Source organism: Balaenoptera physalus (genome assembly GCF_965194825.1).
Source record: "Balaenoptera physalus genome assembly, chromosome: 6".
NCBI lineage: Eukaryota > Metazoa > Chordata > Mammalia > Artiodactyla > Balaenopteridae > Balaenoptera > Balaenoptera physalus.
The window spans coordinates 37162749-37183984 of record NC_138885.1 but is presented as its reverse complement, the minus strand read 5'-3'; the positions used below and the strand labels follow the sequence as shown (position 1 = coordinate 37183984).

Sequence of the window (21236 nt, the reverse complement as noted above, 5' to 3'; positions counted from 1 at the left end):
AGCAGAGCTCTGTCTTAAACCCACAATTTCTGACTCCAAGTCTGTTACTTGCTGACTACGTCACAGTTACCGCTACATTTGTGTTTACTGTGATGATTTTCAGCTTATAAAACAAATCTGCATACGTCATCTAATTGGATTCTGATAGCAACAGTTTAAGTTAGATTGAAAGGTGGTTATTGTTAACCTCATTTTACAGGTAAGGACATTTAATTCCTGAAAAGATAAAGAATGTTTCTAAGCTAATAGTTGTTTCATAGCCAAAGCAGGTAATCAAATAAGGATTGCTGATCCAAAATTAGATATTATTTCTTTTAAACAACTGTGCATCTAACACAACCTTATTATTTTTTTTTTTTTTACTTTAAAAACGCTAAATTTTGGATTTTAAATTTTATGAGTACTTGTTCTATTGGGAGCTTTCTGGAACTGGTTATTTTGTACATGTTTGGTATCTTGTATCAGTTAGCTATTATCACAGTAATGTTGTGCAATAAACACCACAATACTATGCAATAAATAACCATAATACCTAAATGATATTAGGTATTATATCAGCAATATACATAATGTTTGCTCACAAATTCTCAGGATTTCTGGGCAGTTCTTATGGTCGTGGCCAGGCTTGCTTATACTATGTGATCAGCTGAAGGGCAAGTAGATGACTCTGCTGATTGTGGCAGCATCTCTCCCATGCTAGCTGTCAGATGGTCTCTTAGGATGGATTCAACTCTTCTCCACATTTAATCATTCAAAACACATTTATTTAATGTGTTGGGCAGAGCTCCCTAAAGTAGATTCACCTCCAGTGAAAACAAATGGCAGGTGACTTCCCTCCACCAAGGGCAGCCAGCATCTTCTAATCTAAGACCTGGTATGTACTATGTATTCCCTGGTGCTAGGTGTTAGGGACAGTATAATGAGCAAGACAGATGAGATCCCTGTTTAAGAGAGTTTATAATCCAGTGAGGAAGATCAATGGCAAACAAGGAAATATTGAATTTAAAGTGTACCTCAAAAAAAAAAATAGGCTATGATGATATAGAATAATGGAGGTGTGCTTTTATTAGATAACTGATCAGGAAAGACCTCTCTGAGGAAATAAGATTAATAAGAACAGTAAACCTGGTTGCAATTGACAAAACCCCAGTTCAAATGAAGTTGAATAGAGTTAAGTGCATTGGCTCATATACTGAAAGTATGAGAAATGTATAGGGGATTTGAAGGAAGGAGCTAGTCTTAGGGGTAATTGGAACTACAGATTTAAATGTCCTTAGGACATCATGGTCTCTCCCCTGGTCATCACTGCTTCTGTTTCTGAGGCTTTTTTTTCTCTTCTCCTACAATACCACGAGTAGACTTACAGAAACTTCAAGGACATGAACTGACCACACTAGGCTGAGAAATCTGTGATCATAGAAGAAAAGAGACTCTTTCCCCTCAGCTTGAAAACTTCTCTGGAATTTTACAAACTCGTCTGCCTGACTTAGATCTCACATCCACCTCTTGAGCCAACCACTTTGGCCTGGGATAATTATAACAGCTCACATTCACAGACATGTATAGACTTGGGTTAGGAAAACCAATTTCCCTAAAGAAAAGCACAAAAGGGTGGCACTAACATGGAAACAGGAGAAATCTTTGTGAGCCTGGATCCCTCCCTCAAAATGTATATTCATCAAGTGAATTTATGTCTAACCCATATTAGTATGTCCAATGGTAACTGGTATAGGACTTAATACATTTTCAAAATGATAACATAATTTTTGTAACTTTTGGGTATTAAAAATTCTTTCTTTTAGGTACAAAAATATAAAACTTTAATCTCATATTTGTTTTCAAAGCTTCTTCTGTTTCTCCCTACTCAGGCCTGGTCCAGGATTAAAAACTAGTGGGGGAAAAGTTGTAGACATGATTTTCTTGGGTTGTGGAGAGAGCCACCATCTTCCCTCATGGAGAGTATTCACTAATTATCAGCCCAATAATTGTTTTTTGTTGAATCTCTCTCCTTTGTGGATCTAGAGTCATGTGATGAGCTAAGAGTGGCAGCGTTAGTTTTATTCACCTCTTAGCAGTTCCTATGGTGATGTTTCTGAAGTTTAGATTGTCAGCTAAAACTACATTAAAACAGAAAGTCTTACATTTTGTCTTGGAATTGCAACAATTCTTGTATTTTAAAATCAGAATCAGGTGTATAAAAATTCAAAGAATAAAAACACATTTATATGTTATTTTAATAAATACAAATAAACCTAAGTTTTCCAAGTTTCTTTTTCATTTTGGATTACAAGAAATTGTTCCTTTAGTGACAGAAAATTACATAATAAATTATACTTTTAAATAAATGGATTTTGACCTCAAGCACTTTATTCCACTTATTAGCCTATAAATATTTTCATAAGCCTATTAAAATAAATTTATTTTCAGATCCTTTTGAAGCATTCATCATCTTTTCTATTCGCCATGAGATCAGAAGGATTGATCTTCATAAAAGAGACTATAGTTTACTTGTTCCTGGATTGAGAAACACAATAGCACTTGATTTTCACTTCAATCAAAGTTTACTTTATTGGACAGATGTTGTAGAAGACAGAATATACCGGGGCAAGCTTTCTGAAAGTGGAGGTACATCTATTACAATGTTGACTTAATGTTCAGATTGATTTCTAACTGAAAATTCCAGAAAAATATGCTGTAATCAGAAGGAATTTTGATTAATCTTTGGCCTTTGGTTCTTCATCTTCTCCCTCATATGTGTAAAGCCAGGGATGTGAAGTGTATGTGTGAAGATAGGGGAGGGAAGTGGTGAAGGCCTGTACTGTTCACACCATTTTCAAGTTGTGAACTTTGTCATGCGTATTCGGTGAAGAAATTTATTTACAAGAAAAAAAAGCATTGTCTCCTACATACTAGTAGTCATATTTTTGTCAGTTAACATAGCTTGTTTTTTATTTGGGTTTCACCTTTCAGCATAATTCAAAGAAATAATGAATTATTACAAAGATTAGAAATATGAGCTAAATATTTTTTTTCCATGATTTGACATCTCTTTTCTCCAATCTAGGCCATTCTTTAGTAGCAAGGCCTTGAGATAAATATATGTAATAATTCTCTTGAAAATTTTAGATCTGTGTAGCATTCCAAAGGCCAGGTATTTCTATCACCATCTAAATTCCTCCTTAAATCACCTATACAATTTTGGGAAAATATAGTATTTGAACACACTATATAATTATGATCTGTGAGTTTGTGTCCTGTGTCATATTGCAAGATACTGACTTCAAATGATGGATTTAGATCCATGACTTTAGATGGTTAACTGTTCAAAAAACCACACTATTAAAAAGTCTAACAAAAGCACTGACAATGTCATAAATTATAAAGAGCTATCCTATTAGAAAAAGGATTGTTTTTTAAATATATATATATATTTAATTCCAAAATAAATTAAGGAATGGATAAATAAGAATAGTGCTGGGTATTACCAAATTGCTCATTTTTATTTAGACCACACTACTGCCTTCTTCTCTTATTTGCAAACATGTTATATCCTGCAAGTCTTATGGCTTGCAGGATATAACATGCAAGCCATAAAACTTGGCTTATGGTGTGGAGGTGGGTGATTTGGGGCTTTTGTTAAGGTTAAATGCAGCAAGAGTGATCTTATCAGGCATGTTTCAAAAAAAGAGTGGGTGCTGACTAGCTACGATGCATGTTGCCCCAGGTGGACTTTTTCTTTTTATTCTACCCCTGAAGATCAACGTTTGAATTAAATTGCACCAATTTTAACCAGCACATCATTATTATTTCCAAAATCCCTTGTTCTGACTAAAAAGTCAGAAGCACGAAATAACTTTTTTGCAACCTAAACATTGTTATTAGCCTCAGAGTTGTTTAAAAATTCTGTTATACTGTCACTGAAAGGATTTAAGAGATTAAAAAACTCTGCTGGGAAAGATCAGTGATTCTAAATTTGGGGCCTTCTTAGTTTCCTCTGTGCCAGGTAACACTTTTGCACTGTATCTCTCAAGGTTAATATAATGTTAAATACTTCATATTGCTAATAAGTAGGCCTTTTCCTTTGTGCTTAACAGGTTCCTTGAATGGGTGCAAGTGTTGGTTTCTCTTTTTTTGTAGGTGTCAGTGCTATTGAAGTGATTGTGGAGCATGGCCTGGCTACCCCAGAAGGACTAACAGTTGACTGGATAGCAGGCAACATATACTGGATAGACAGCAATCTGGACCAAATCGAAGTGGCCAAACTAGATGGTTCCTTGAGAACTACACTCATAGCAGGAGCTATGGAACACCCCAGGGCCATCGCTTTGGACCCAAGATATGGGTAAAGAAGTTTGCCTTTCACAGATTCACTTTGGCATGAAAAATAATCTTTCAAATTAATGCTGAATTCAATTATCTCATAAATTATGAGTCATAGTGCTTATTTTGTGCATGTAAATATGTATGTATATATACTTGTGCATAGTTGTGTTTGTATGTGTGTGTTTATATGTACATATACAATTATATACATACATAATTTGTGTGTATATATATATCTATATAGATATAGATATATCTCAACCAGTTTTAGTTTGTTACCATGAATTTTGTTATAGGATTGCTTACATAGGTGCTTTTAGAGGATAGAACTTTTTTTTCTAAATATGGGCATTAGACCCTTTTGGAAGCTATTGTAACTCTATTTTGAAGCAATAATTTAATGAATTTCTTTTTGACCTGCCAAAGAGATGCTGTAATTGTTTCTAAGGGTTGCAAACCGTGGACCAGTCTTTGGTCCAAACAGTCACAGATGTTAACCACCTCACCCTTTATTTGTATTGATATTTGTATATACTTGGAGTTAGTTTGAAAGAAAATTAGAATAAGCTTGAAAGAGTCCAGTATTGAGATGCTAACTATTGGGATATTTGAAAGACAAGACACATGATTCTGGAAAACAAGGTCAAGTGTATAATTCAGGTTATTGCCCCCACTGTTTCCCTGTGTTCCTTTGTGAAAGAGCAGAAGAGAGACAGTGGATTTGGAGCTAGAAAACAAGGGTTCCAGAGCTGCTCAGTCATTTATCCTCTGGGAAATCTACTCACGTGTATTATCTTCCCTTAGATTTCAGTTTTCTCTTTTGTAAATCAGGGATAATAATTTCTTTATAATTAGGTTGTTTTGAGGAGATGGGAAAATGTGGAAGATAATATATAACTCATCTACATGGGAATGCTTTGCTATTGCTGTTAATTGTTTATTTCTTTGGTAATTATTTTGTTAATCCAAAATCATTGTCAAGTCTAAAGGATGGTAGAAAGGAAATTTTTTTTTGGCTCTGTACCTTTAAGTAATACAAAATCTAGGGAGGACCAAGGCGAGGGGGGAGTCACCCAGGAGGGACTTTAATGAGATGAAGAAGAGAGAAAAGGGAGCCTTGTGTTTAAGTCAGCTTCCTGGCCCACACTCTGCTTTGTGCCCTGGTTTATGCCCAAGACCCAGAAATCAATAGATTGGGAAGTCTGTTTGTTTTCCTTTTACTCAATTCAGATACAGAAATTAAAGGGACAAGGCAGCTTGTCTAGAGCAAGGCTCCGAACTGGCAACTCTCATTGCTGTGTTTGTTTTATCTTCCACAGAGTTTGACATTTATTTGAATTAGTTGCCAAAATTTAAAATATTGAAAGATTTTGCATACAACTCTGGATTTCTGGCTTCTTTCAAAAAAGTAGGGAGATCTGGCCACAATCAACAGAGCGGCAATTGTATCTTTTTTTTTTTTTTTTTTAACATCTTTATTGGAGTATAATTGCTTTACAGTGGTGTGTTAGTTTCTGCTTTATAACAAAGTGAATCAGCTATACATATACATATGTTCCCATATCCCCTCCCTCTTGCATCTCCCTCCCACCCTCCCTATCCCACGCCTCTAGGTGGTTACAAATCACTGAACTGATCTCCCTGTGCTATGTGGCTGCTTCCCACTAGCTATCTATTTTACATTTGGTAGTGTATATAAGTCCATGCCACTATGGAGAACAGTACGGAGGTTCCTTAAAAAACTAAAAATAGAGCTACCATATGACCCAGCAAGCCCACTACTGGGCATATACCCTGAGAAAACCATAATTCAAAAGACACATGCACCCCAATGTTCATAGCAGTACTATTTACAATAGCCAGAACATGGAAGCAACCTAAGTGTCTATGGACAGATGAATGGAAAAGAAGATGGGGCACATATATACAATGGGATATTACTCAGCCATAAAAAGAAATGAAATTGAGTTATTTGTAGTGACGTGGATGGACCTAGAGACTGTCATACAGAGTGAAGTAAGGCAGTTGTATCTTTTAGCCTGGAGGTATGTCCTCCAGTTTACATGGTTTACACTTTGCCCATTTCACTCATTACCTCCTGTAATAACAGTTCACTAGGAAGAGGTCATCTGTGTCTAATGAGAAATTCCCTTTTTCAAACAGACTCTCCCTGAGGTTACGAGTAGATTGCCAATCTTGACCCTTTACTTCCCACAGAGGTCCATCATCAACAGAGGTTTTTACCCTCAGTGTAACAGCTACTGGTGTGAACTTTTCACCTATTTGACCTATCTACGTTGTACCAGCACCTTATCTGCATGAGGAACTTTCTGTATAAGGGAAAGTGGTATTTTGGAGAAAGTTGTAATTTTAGCAAGTATACCAACATGGTAGGAGAACTGCTTCCCAAAAAAACAAACGGCACACAGAGAGTAAAAACAAATAAATAAAACAGGTGTATAAAAATTTTGAAAATAGTCTGATCAAGCAAAGCAGTAGATCTGGGAATTGAAGCTTCTTTTCCTGTAGCTTGGAACTGACAATGCTTAGAATAAACTTATTTATCTCAGCTTGTTTGGGGAATAGCCAACCTGAGAAGAGAAAAAGAAAACAGAAATGCAAAAGACACACAACCCACAAATGCTATTTAAATGAAAATATCAGGCACTATTTCAGAGATATAAGGGGATTTCCAGAAGTAAAATGTTCTCTAAGAGTTGAAAGTTAGTATAGAAAGCTAGTCTCTGAGGAGGGAAAACTTGATAATGCTCCTGAGAAAGTTGATGTCCTCCATTGCTACTATGAAATTGTGAGGCTAATTAAGATAATTACAGTGGTAACAATTTTATTTAATGGGTGAAGAAATAACACTTGTAAAATTGTTTCTGGTGTAAATGACCAAAGTTCAAATGGCAGTACCAATTCACTAACTCTAGGAATAAATTAAAAGTTTGACAGGTTTGGGTATCATATGATATGATAGAATTTTTATTATTAAAAATTATTTCATAAAGGATTGACAACGGTTAAATATGAGGTTCATGTAAATACCTTTGGAGCCCAGTTGTAAATTTAAATTTAAAATTAGCAATTAAATTTAAAAAATGTAGTGCAAATATTAAAATTTATTTTCAGGTTTATGGGATATTTTGGTGAAAAGTTCATAGACATTTTTAAACATTGGACCTTTCATAAAGTAGGCTGAGAGACTAGTAAAAATAAGTATTCCCCTATTTCTCACATTATTGATGAAATAGGTAAGAAAGCTGTGAATCAAAATTATAGGAGCTCCAAAGACATTTAAACTGTTTTTGAAAATTTTTATTTTAGGATAAACCCACTGGATAATTTTTCGAGAAATGTGGTTTGTGTAAATGCTATTACCTTTCCTACTAGATCATAAGCTTTCTGATGGCAGAGTTGCTTCCATGTCTATGAAATCCTTCACTGCCCTTGATATATATAATTGTGCTCAAAGTGCTTGTTCAATAAATTAATGCATATGAATAGCCCTTTAATTTACATGAAACTTACTGGAGCTCAAGGATATACCTTAAAGAGTGAAGTATACAGTAAAATACAATAATGGGCAATACTATCATCTTCTTTGACAATAATGAATGAAAGAAAAAGTTTGCAACCAGCCACTTTGTTCCCTCAGCACAGCTGAGATAAAAAGCAGGCTATAACGTTAACCCCATAAAACACGTTTACATCACATGATCTTCTGAAGCAGTCAAGGTCTTTGTGACCCTTTTTTACAAATCTCAAAAAAGAAATGTTTTAATCAATACTTTGCTTCCTCAACATAGAATCCACAGACCTTCATTTTACATTATAAGACATGTTTGCTATCATGTCACATTCCTTCAGTATTCTGGGTTTTGACCCAGTGTCCCAAGTGACAAGTTATTCCAAGATGCTAAATTGGGAATCTTAGGGAGGAGCTATTTTTCTTTCATTCCATTTTAAAGGAATACACTTATTGCTGAGGTGACCTGAAAGAGTACATGAATCTCCTCTAAACATCAAGCTTATTATTAGGGAGTAACAAGCACCAGGGAGTTCAGAATCTACAGGGTACTCACTTCAGTTCTTGAACTTTCATTGCTTTTATGCTCCTGTAACTGCATGGTGTCTTCCTGCTTCTTTGCTGGTATTTAGTTTTCATTTGTCATAATAAATGGACTCTGCTATAACCATTGCAGTTGGTGAAAGCAGATATAGTAATTGTGAAGATTAGTGAGACATCTAAATAAAATTTTAATTTTATCTGGGAGCATTTCTAAATGAAACTAATAACATTGCTGGTTTCAGAAGGCCTAAAGATTATAGATAAGTAACCTCTTTTTTTTGCCAAGATCTTTATTTTCACCTTCTGCACCTTGACCTGATAGATTATAATAGCTCTTTCATGCCCATAATGGTACAAGTTGTTCATGGTCCATTTACCCAATTTAATCCTGATACAGACTAACCTGTGAATGCAGGAACTATAGAATCAGTAGACTGTAGTCTCTTTTTTAAAAGCAATCATGGTTGAACATTTCCATAAGTCCTGTAAGAAGGGATATCCAGTCTTTGTATACTTGAAGAAATAATGCAGTCATTGAAATGCTAATACATTTTAACCATAAAAAGAAAGTAATAAGGGAAAAATGATTCTTTTAAAATACCACATTGTAAAGTGTACAAAAGAGTGCCTAGAATTTTATGAAACAATGATCCTTGAAATCAACTTTTAAAATTGATTGTTAACTGACTATTGTCAAGGTTAAGAACATTTTTGGGGGAACTAATTCTAGCACATGTATTTTATAAAAAGTGTTGGAAATTTCCCACCTAAATTAACGAAAGATAGGACTCTAGTGACCACTGCAGAAGAAACAGCTTAATGCTGCTATGTTTAGTGAAGAAATGAAGGGACCGCTTATTTTATAATTCCTCAGAGTGTCCCAAGCCATACATTTTTGTCCACTGGAAACATGCATTTGAAAGTCTACAGTGTCTGTTTCTGGTAAACCTACATATAGAGCATGCAGAATTGCAGGGTTACTTATATGCATGTTGGGAATTGCTGCAACCACATAAGGCAGAAGAAGGTAGAAAGTTAAAAGAGAGACACCAATTCTCTATTTGTTATACAGGCAAAAGACAGTGTTTCAGAAGTCTTTGGGTCATCAATCCAGAGTGTGGAGTACAATGTTCTCTAGATCTAGTGGGATCTTATCCACACATACTCAGACTACCTATGACTCTCAAATTCACTGTGTTTGTTTTCAGGGATTATTTTTCCTAATCTTTTTCAAACTTGGAAATCTCTCTACTTTACCTTGTTTGTCAAGATATCATCATAAATTTAATCGATGCTAGGTTGGTCTTGTTTCTTCAAATAACCTTAATTTTTTAATGTTACATTTAAAGGGAAGCTGATAAGTAACAACCTGGTGTCAGTGAAAAGTTGTGTGCATCCAAAATTAAATTTGAAGTGAGACACATAATTCATTTCATATTCATCGTTTTCAAGAAAGGCATTCAACTACTTAACCAAATAGCCTACCAGCTTTATATTAATTAACCTTTGTTTTATTTTTTATTTAATTAGAACAGATTACATATGTGATAACTTAGAAGCAATATATAGTACTGATATTTCCAGATAATTAGCACTTTCTCATACAAAACAATCCTATTCTTAAACTTTAGTCTTTTCAGAAAAAGATTCCCAACAATAAGATTTTATAAATGTTCTCTGGTACATTTTTAAAAATTATCTATTTACTTAATTTTGGGTTAGTTACACTTTTAAACTTTTATTTTAGAAATTTTTAAATATACAAAATAAAAGGAATTGTAAAATAAATTCCCTCGTATCTATCACCCAGCTTCAACAATTATAAATACATTGTCCTCTGATATATTAATGTTCATCTTTATCCTTCCCCAACAGTTTATGTAGCTTATTCAAATATTTGGTGGTTAAACGATGAATGATTTAGATATTGTTTTTGTGGATATACTCCCACCACCAGAGCTATGGAAACTCCTAAAGATGCTAATGAAACAAAAACTTTTTTTTAAAATATAAACTCATTTTATAAGAGATATTCTGTGAGATAAACCTATTCTATGACCTACTCCTCTGAATTTTTTTATCATGGCTTTGACTCATGCTTACTTTATAAAACTAATCTACCTTCACATACATGCTGTTGTAACATTTAAACATTGACATTAGTATTAATTCTCATTCTTTCTCTCCGTCTGTGTGTGTGTGTGTGTGTGTGTGTGTGTGTGTGTGTGTGTGTGTGTCTGTCTGTCTGTCTGTCTGTCTCTCTCTCTCCATTTCTTTAATAGTTTGGAATGACTTTGAATTTTGCCTTTAAAAGAATATTCTCTCTGAATATGTGTGTGGATGCTTGTGTAAACACAAATGTTTCTATGTGCTAGCCATTCTGTGTGCTAAATTGTTTACATCCATTACCTCATCAAATACTCCGATCAGTGGTACTATTAGAGTTTTTATTTACAGATGAGCAAACGGAGGCTGAGATTAAGTACGCTGGAGTCAGTGACAGATCGAAAATTTGATTCCAAGCTTGTCTGATGCAAAAACATATGCATTGCCACCATTCAACGCTGACACAATTATTTAATGACATTTTTTTGAAGGTCTAGTACTTAAGTTGTATGGGAACCTGCTCATCAAGAAGGTCAATATCTTCTTGACCACACATGCCTTTAGCACACATACTTATTAAATTTATTCTATAATGTTTTGTATTGTCTTCTAATCGTTTCATATTTGTAATTCCCGTATCCTATAAGAGATTATATACCTCTCAAAAACTGAAGTCATAATGAATACTTAGTTTACATCACTCCACATTTCCTTAAATGGATATAATAAATTTGTTAAAAGAGAAGAAAGTTTGAATTGCATTTTGAATTTTGTTCCAGAGGATTGTTTCATTTTTCCAAGATATCCACCAAATTCATATACCTAAGGATCATTCATAGTAATGGAAGAATTGCAAAATAGCAAGGCTATATACAATTACAATGAAAACAAATTTATTTTTACCAGTAACTTTACCACTTCTGACCAAAATGTTGTCAGAACTGATAATAGGAAAATTTGTTGGACTGTCACTGTCTCTCCAGTTCTTTGCATTTTCCCTCCCCAAATCTCCATGCTGTCCATTGGGTTGGTTCTACTACCAAGGTAGAGAAGGCAACTACCATTTATTGATTACCAACCATGTTCCTACTCCAGTACCAAATGCTTTCCCTTTGTTATTTTATTTAGTGACATGATATTAAAGAGTTAGATGTTAAAAGCATGAGAACAGAAGTTAAGCTATCCAGTTTCCCAATTCCATCTGCCACTTGCTGGCCATGTAACCTGGTCAAGTAATTTAACTTCTCTAAGCCTGTTTTCTCATCTGTAAAACATGGATAACTTTAGCCATGGCCTCATGGTGGATTAAATGAGATAATCTATATAAAGCTCTGAAAATAGTATTTAACGTATAGTAAGCACTCAAACATTAGCTAGTTGTAATAATTGTGGAATTGTTGTGTAACTATATTATAATACTATAGAAACATGCATCAGCAGTTTAGGCCACAGTCAATGAAACATAAACTATCTATTACCTAATAGCCTTAGAAATCAAATGCACAACGTGAAACATTTGGTGCCTATCGTGTGGAACTGTTTATACACCATGAATTTGTAGAGTTACAAGTAGTATTTAGTAAAAAATAAATTGTATTATAACACCTGCATGTTTGTATAAATCAAAATATACGATATCCTTCTGTTTCCCCTCTGTATCCTCTGTCATATGATCTGTTCCATTCATGTGAATCTAAATATCATCTCCATGCAGAATACTTTCAAATTCATGTCTCCAACTCTGCCACCTTCACTGAACTTCACCTTGGTGTACCACACAGGTTCCTGGAAATCTCCTTTTTTATGTCTTAACATCTCAAGATCCAAAAATTCAAAACTAAACTTTCAATTGCTATCCACACCCATGCACACTCAATTCCCAGCTATTAAAATCTGTTTCTCTTCCATTTTCCCCATTTCACTTCATGGATTCCCTGCCCACCCTCTGCCTGTCCTTACTCTGAGTATGCCAAAACAAGAAACTGACAGTCATCCATGCTTCTGTTCTCTACTTCATTCCCTACATCCAATTATCATCTAGTCCTGGCACTTAGTTCTACCTCCAAAATATTCCTTGAATCCATTCACTTCACTGCTATTACCATATCCCAAACCACTACCGTCTTTGCCTGGTCCTTTAAAATAACCACCTGATGTACCCATTCTCCTGCCTCTCTATAATCCACTTGTATATGACATCATGTTTCTCCCCTGCTTAAATGTGCTTCTTATTCCCTTGGACTAAAATCCCAAATAATTACCTTACCCTGCAAGATCCATAAGATCACCCTCTTCAACCTCACCTTCTTCCCCTTTCCTCCTCACTGCCCCGTTTCTGATACATTGGCCTTATTTCTGTTCCTCAGTCACCCACTTTTTCCCCCCATTAGGGCTTTTGTATCTGCTGTTTATTTTTCATGTCCTCCTCTTTATACTGCTCTCCTCATCTCTCAGATTCAGTGTAAATATTACCTCCTCAAAGTGCTTTCTTTTCCTGATTACCTTCTCTAAGTAGATCACGCACCTGCTATTCTCTCTCATAAGAAAATTATTCTTGAATATATTTCAGCTGCTGTAATTTTATATTCATGTGTTTATTTAGTCTGTCTCCCCCACTGGACTCTAAGCCTTGTGAGGGTAGATGATGCATCTGTTTCTCTTGTGATTGTTTACTGAGACAGTGCCTAGCATGTCATAGGCACTCCATAAATATTTGTGAAATGAATGACTGAAACAAGAGCATTCTTTCCTTTTCTTCAGAATTCTTTTCTGGACAGATTGGGATGCCAACTTTCCTCGCATTGAATCTGCCTCCATGAGTGGTGCTGGGAGAAAAACCATCTACAAAGACATGAAAACAGGGGCTTGGCCTAATGGACTCACTGTGGACCACTTTGAAAAAAGGATAGTTTGGACAGATGCCAGGTTTAGAAAATGATTTTTTCTTTATTTTCTGTTACCTTCCTCAGATAATGTGTACAAAATAAAAATTGTTCTCATGTGCACGTATCATGTATACACACATTGACATCAGTGGTGATTTTTGTTTGTTTTCCTTATGATGGCTTTTTTTAATGTTTCTACAAATCAGGTACAGGCCCATAAAATATTTTTTATGCAAATTTTTTGTCATTTATCTAAATAGTATAAGCACATCACTGGACTATTTGAATGAGTTTTGATATACTACTGATGCGTTTCCTTTTCTGTAGGTCAGATGCCATTTATTCAGCCCTGTATGATGGAACAGGCATGATAGAAATCATCCGAGGTCATGAATACCTTTCTCATCCCTTCGCTGTGTCTCTATATGGGAGTGATGTCTATTGGACGGACTGGAGGACCAACACATTGTCAAAAGCCAATAAGTGGACAGGGCAGAATGTCAGTGTGATTCAGAAAACTAGTGCACAGCCATTTGACCTTCAGATATACCATCCCAGTCGTCAGCCACAGGGTAAGTGCTTGTTATGAATTAACCACCAGAAATATTTTTACCTTAATCATATAATATTCAAACTGTAAAATAACTTTTGTAAGTTAACAGTTATTAATATTTTATGTATTGTATGATGGAAGTGGTGCCAGCCTTTATTTTAATTAGCTCAGGATTTTTTTCTTTGCTTTTTATTTATTTTACACACAAATAGAGAAATCTTAGAAATTAAGTGTTTTAACCCAAGTCCCCCAATTTTTAGTCACTGCTATTGCATCAGTAAAAGATACTGTGGGAAGCTGTGGAATGTCTTCCGATTTGGAGTCTATTACCTAAATATGATCAGTAAATTAAAGGAAGACACCAAGGACACATTTATGTTGGCCCCCAAATGGTCACTGTGCAGTATATTGGGAAGAGAGGGAATAGTGTATAATAAAGGATAAACCATCTGCTTTGAGCTTTTCTATTTTAAGAGAATTCAGTTCACATGGACATGTGTGTTACCTATCCCCATGTATTCCACATTTTGGTCAATAGTAATCTCTACATTGGTTTTGTGATTTCATTTCCTCCACTCAATCCTTGTCAGAGTTAATTCTAAGCCTCACATTTCTTTTTCTTTCTTTTTTGTTTTTTTTTCCCCAGGGTACCATGGCCATTCGGTGTAACATCAGCTCATTCTTTTATACCTCTTACCTGACTCGTCCTCATCATGATATATGTCATAACATATGGAAATCTCATTCCAATGCAAATAATGTCCCCATTATCATTAGCATATTTTTGTTTGAGACTTATGATACTCAAATGACAAGCTCTTTCTCAAAGAGGATACTTTTTCTCCTTTTCTCCCTCTTTCAGTGTAGAGTAAGCAGATCTTCCACTTCCTTGGCATTTCTGGTCTTATGGACCACACTTCAAGACTTATTTTAAATTCATGGGGTATTGTCTTATTTTAGACTTGATTAAAAATACTCACCTCTGTGGTTGAAAAATTCTATGTCTGTCCTGTGTCTTTCTTCAATATTTGGCCTTAATTCTCCCTTGAAACTATTTCTCCTACCAAAATGTCCTCATTGGTAAAATTTTCTGTGCTCTCTCTCTGACTTACTCTGATTAAATCTAGTTATCTTTCCAGAAACTAGAAATTTCTCACTTTTAATTTTCTTATATAATTGATCCTTCTTTGTCACATGGGATTTTCTACACACCCTAAATTATGTGAGCAGTCACCTTAATCCTTTGCTATTGCCCTTAGCTCCTCTACTCCTTTCATCCTACAGACCTGCAAAGCATGAGAACATTAAAGGGAGAAAACAGCTTAGTCATTTTTGTGCCTAATAGGTATTCAATAAATATACTGGATGTAACTAAATTGAAATAAGGCATGAAATCATGATTCTGACCAGAATATGCCACTAGTACAATAAAAAAGATACTCTTCTCTAAGACATAGAGATTGCCAACAAACACATGAAAGGATGGTCAACATCACTAATCATTAGAGAAATTCAAATCAAAACCACAATGAGGTATCACCTCACACTGGTCAGAATGGCCATCATCAAAAAATCTACAAACAATAAGTGCTAGAGAGGGTGTGGAGGGTGCACTGTTGGTGGGAATGTAAACTGATACAGCCACCATGGAGAATAGTATGGAGGTTCCTTAAAAAATCTAAAAATAGAGCTACCATATGACCCAGCAAGCCCACTACTGAGCATATACCCTGAAAAAACCATAATTCAAAAAGACACATGCACCCCAATGTTCATTGCAGCACTATTTACAATAGCCAGGACATGGAAGCAACCTAAGTGTCCATTGACAGATGAATGGATAAAGAAGATGTGGCACATATATACAATGGAATGTTACTCGGCCATAGAAAGAAATGAAATTGAGTTATTTGTAGTGAGGTGGATGGACCTAGTGTCTGTCATACAGAGTGAAGTAAGTCAGAAAGAGAAAAACAAATACAGTATGCTAACATATATATGGAATAATAAAAAAAAAAAGGTTCTGATGAACCTAGGGACAGGACAGGAGTAAAGACGCAGACGTAGAGAATGGACTTGAGGACACAGGGAGGGGAAAGGGTAAGCTGGGACGAAGTAAAAGAATAGCACTGACATATATACACTACCAAATGTAAAATAGATAGCTAGTGGAAGCAGCCGCATAGCACAGGGAGATCAGCTTGGTGCTTTGTGACCACCTAGAGGGGTGGGATAGGGAGGGTGGGAGGGAGACGCAAGAGGGAGGGGATATGGGGATATACGTATGCATATAGCTGATTCACTTTGTTATACAGCAGAAACTAACACAACATTGTAAAGCAATTATACTCCAATAAAGATGTTAAAAAAAAAAAACAAAAAAAAGAAATATAATCAAAATAATAAAAATAAAAGAGGAGTTCTTCATGGGAAAAAAAAATATATTCTTCTCTAAAACCTTCCATCAGTATGGAGTATCTAGTCATAAACACTTATGGGATTGGTTTTAATTGTTATAATTGCAAAAATGTGTACTTATGTGGTTTTGTACCCACATTTTTCGGTCTTTTGTGGGAACGTTAATTTTTATGTTTGGGAAAATTTTAATGAATTGGACAATGAAAAATGACCTGGGTCTATGTATTATATTTTTCCCTCCCTCAAAATAGAATCATTGTATTTCATTTAATAACTGTCTGATTTACACACGTTGTCATGACCCCTAGCAAATTCATAGAAAGGGAAGAAACATGATACTTCCGAGCTTTCCTGACAATTTCATATATATAGAAAGGAAGTGAGACATTCAGTGTAACTCATTTGGTTGAGGGGAGATTTTCTTGACATCTTTACTTAAAAGATGATTTATATGTGACTTCTCCACTTCGCATAAAATAAGGAAGTTTTTACTATATGGATCTAATGTAACATATTTTCCCAGAATTCAGGACAGATATTCTAGTCTCTAGTCTACTAGAGAGAATGCCACCTATGATGAGAACTTGCTATTTCCTAAAGGAAATTCAGTCAGTTTCCAAATTTGAGAGTGATCAGAGAACATTCTACTTTTCCCCATTGTAAGGATCACTGAGCATATAACAATCATTATCCATTTTGTTTATCTGCTTCAGTGAATTAATGCTTTCACTGCCTGGGGGTGGAGGTGGGAAGATGCAGAAATCTACTGACTGTTTTATTCCCAAGGGTAGAATTACAATGAAAATGGTGACAAAGATTCAGCTTTAACACAAGTACAATAATAGCCCCCTGTTTTCTGGTGAATAATAATGTGAGGTTCATGAAAACTAATACATTTTAAAAATACATGACGTTAGGTTTTATAAAATTGAAATGTACATGACGTTCAGTTTTATAAAATTGAAATGTATGTCTCACAAATTAAAGAAATAAAGGTTAAAAATATTCTTTGAAGTTATCTAATCCTCCAAGTAGGAAATTAATTAAAGTTTTAACACCAGTTTTCCTACAAGTAAGCGTTCATTATACGCATAAGTTTCCAGTTTGGTTATTGGGCACTTAGAATTTTTAAAAAAGAAAATCTAGTTTAGATTTTTTTTTGGTGTCTAATGTTGTTGTTATATGGGATTAAGAAGAAACAAATCAAAGCGTAAATATATGAAATAAAGGAGCACTAGTGGGTATTTTAAATCTAATTTTTTTTATGGTATAAGAACTTAGAGTTAATGGCATGGCCTTGAGAGTCCAGCTGCCTGGGTTCAAATCCTATCCCTATGATTTATTAATTGTTTGATGTTGGGCAGTTTACTTAACCTCTCTGTATCTCAGTTTCCTCATCTTGAGATAATAGTATTTACATCATAGCATCTAGTAAACATGAGTTGATCATCATTTAATATAAGCATATCAAACATGAGTTATTATGCGAAAAGATCTTAGAATGGTGTCTCATACATAATCAGTGCTTTGTGTTTATATAAATATAAGTCAACTGTTAAAAAGTAACAGTTGTTGCGATCATATCATTTTCCTAGCCTCCTTTTGTTGAAATTTAGGTTACATTACTGTTTTAAGACAGTTTTGAACACATTTTCTCATATGTAAATAATTCATAATGGCCTTAATATCATACTTTTATAATCATATCAATTTTTATATGAAAAATGCCAATAAAAATGTGAAACACAATCTGAAGGAGAGCAATATGATTGATTTATCAAGAGAATCCAGGTGCAGTCCAATGAGTAGATTATCAAATCTCTTTTCTCTACATTCAGGTTACCATCTATCACCACTCCTCATACACTAGTGCATGACATAAAAATTATGGTTATGTTAGTAAAAGGAATGTTTAAAAGTTTATGTAACATCGTAAAATAATATTTGCTCATTACCAGTAAGTTATAGAATGTAGAAAAACAGAGAACAGACAAAATGTAAACCTATTTTTCCAGCTCCCAGAGCAACAAACATTTCCATGTTGTTTCTTCTGGTTATTTCAACAGAGGTATTGAATAACACAATAATAAACAAAACTTTCACTATCTGTTGATGAACTACTACATGCCATTTAGGTTTTACTTTTTCTTCCTAATCATCAGAGCCATCAAACAAGGTAGTTATTCCCACTTTCTATGAGGAAACTGCAGCTCAGGGAAGTAAAGTAACCTGACTCAGAGTAATAAATCTCATTGAAAGGCAGGCAGTACCAGGGTTTCAATGAGCGTGCCCAACTTCATAGTCCATGATTCATTCTTTGCTAAATTAAGAAAGCTTTTGTATCCCTTCATATTTAATATCATGCTTTATTTTGAATTTTGTATCTTCCTTTTTACACTTAGCATTAGCAACTCTCTTGCTATCATTGATGCCTTATCTCGTTTTTAATAACTACGTATTTTCACATCACATGTGACTATCTTTGGATACTTAGTTTGATTTTAGTTCATTTCTATTCTGTCACTAATAATTTTAAGGCATGTATCTATCCATAAATATCATTTTCCATATTTTATAGTCTTGGGTTTTATTGTTGCTGTTAGCAGGTTATATAACCTTTTGTAGTTGCCAGAAACAAATACATGAACATAAGCCCTTCCAAGAAGCAATAGCATCACTGAACCCCAATGAAAATTAGATCATTGTCTTTCTTATATTATTTCTATATTTATTTTTTAATCTATTTTCTTTGCAACTTGTAAACATACAATACAGTATTATTAACTATAATCATCATGCTGTATATTACATCTCCATGACTTATTTACTTTATAACTGGAGGTTAGTACATTTTGACCTTCTTCATCTATTTCAATGGGCAAACTCCACTTCCCCCTCGCCACTCACACCCATCTCCAGCAACCACCAATCTGTTAGTCTGTTCTGTTCTCTGTATCTATGAGCTTGGTGTTTTTGTTTTTGTTTTTGTTTTTTAAATTCCACATATAAGTGATATCATACAGTGTTTGCCTTTCTCCATCTGACTTATATCACTTAGCATAATGCCCTCAAGGTTCATCCATGTTGCCAGAAATGGCAGGATTTCTGTCATTTTTATTAATAATATTACATTATACACACACACACACACACACACACACACACGCACGTCCCACATCTTCTGTATCCATTCCTCCATCAATGGACACTTAGATTTTTTCCATCTCTTGGCTCTTGTAAATAATGTTGTAATGAACATAGGGGTATATATATCTTTTCAAGTTGGTCTTTTCATTTTCTTTAGATAAATATCCAGAAGTAGAATTGCTACATCATATGGTAGTTCTATTTTTAATTTTTTGAGGAACTTCCATGCTATTTTCCATAGTGATTGCACCAGTTAACATGCCCACCAACAGTGCACAAGGGTTCCCTTTTGTCCACATCCTCACCAACACTTGTTATTTCTTGTCATTTTTATAATAGCTATTCTGACAGGCGTGAGGTAATATTTCATTGTGGCTTTGATTTTGCATTTCCCCGATGATTAGTGATGACAAGCACCTTTTCATACGCCTGTTGGCCATCTGTATGTCTTTCTTAGAAAAATGGCTATTCAGAGCCTCTGCCCATTTTTTAATCAGATTTTTGTCTGTTTGATATTGAGTTCTACGAGTTCTTTATATATTTTGGATATTAACCCCTTATCAGATATATGATTTGCTAATATTTTCTCCCTTTCAGTAGACTGCCCTTTTGTGTTGTTGATGGTTTCCTTTGCTGTGCAGAAGCTTTTTAGTTTGATGTAGTCCCATTTGTTTATTTTTACTTTTCTTGCCTTTGATTTTGGTGCCAAATCCAAATATTTCTAGTCATAGAAATGACACTTAGGATTTATATATTAGCCATGAAGTTATGATATTAAAGTGAAGATGATATTAAAGAGGGGGAAATTGGAGGTAAGGCAGGTGGTTTGGATATATAATATCTCCTGTGCCAAAAAAGTAAAGCAAGAAAGTCTAGAGTAAAGTAGGAAGGACACAAAGTAGTAGTTTTATTGTGACAGCAACCGTAGGGACTGAGGACAAAAATTTGAATATGAAATACTGGGAAATTCAGAACTAGAATTTTATATACATTGTATTATAATTTAGTATAATCACATTGTATCTCCATATGCTTTGGAAGATATATATTCACTCTGTTCCACTAATTGGACATAACTGGGCACTCTAACCTAAATTTTTTATTTTCTGTATCTGGTATATATTGGGAATATATAGCATGTAGTTGATACTTATGGCCATTTACTGAATAAATACATGGGGAGAATGTTGTTTCCTTAGCACAGAGGGAAGTTCTATAAATAAACATATTTGTTACTTTTTTAATGAGCAAGAACATCAAAATTATAAGTTTCCCTTTAAAGTAAAAATGAATAATTTACATTTATGAAGCCATCTAGTCCAAATATATTTTTATCAGAAAAACACAGTTATTAATTGAATAAATTTTGAGTATATTAAAAAAACAACACAAAAACATCATAAAGGTTTTATGATAAACCCTTCTTGAGCCATATGTTAGTTTCTGTTTGGATAATGAGATCTGGTCTTGCATGATTAAGCACTAGTAAAAATGGTTTCATCATCATGACTTTGTAAAAATAAGAAAGGTACACACTTATATCATGTTTTATTTAGTGCTTTACAGGTATTACTCTCAATCTGCACAAAGATTTGCAGGAAAAATCTTTTTCTGAGAGGCTTTCTCACTTCAAAGCCACATACCAACAATAAATCTTTGTACAGTTCAGATTTTATCTGCTTCACATTCATGGTTAACACCATAAGAACTATCTCAGTACTTAGAACAT

General features: G+C 34.5%; 1 protein-coding gene across 1 annotated transcript in view; it reads left to right on the top strand.

Annotated features, from left to right (window-relative positions):
* The window catches only part of LRP1B (LDL receptor related protein 1B), a 1885740-nt gene that overhangs the window by 1218951 nt on the left and 645553 nt on the right, over nucleotides 1-21236 (top strand). The window contains exons 25-28 of the mRNA XM_082465229.1: nucleotides 2428-2625; nucleotides 4138-4342; nucleotides 13265-13429; nucleotides 13717-13961. Of these exons, the coding sequence (XP_082321355.1) occupies nucleotides 2428-2625; nucleotides 4138-4342; nucleotides 13265-13429; nucleotides 13717-13961 (813 nt within the window). The remainder of the gene's footprint in view (nucleotides 1-2427; nucleotides 2626-4137; nucleotides 4343-13264; nucleotides 13430-13716; nucleotides 13962-21236) is intronic.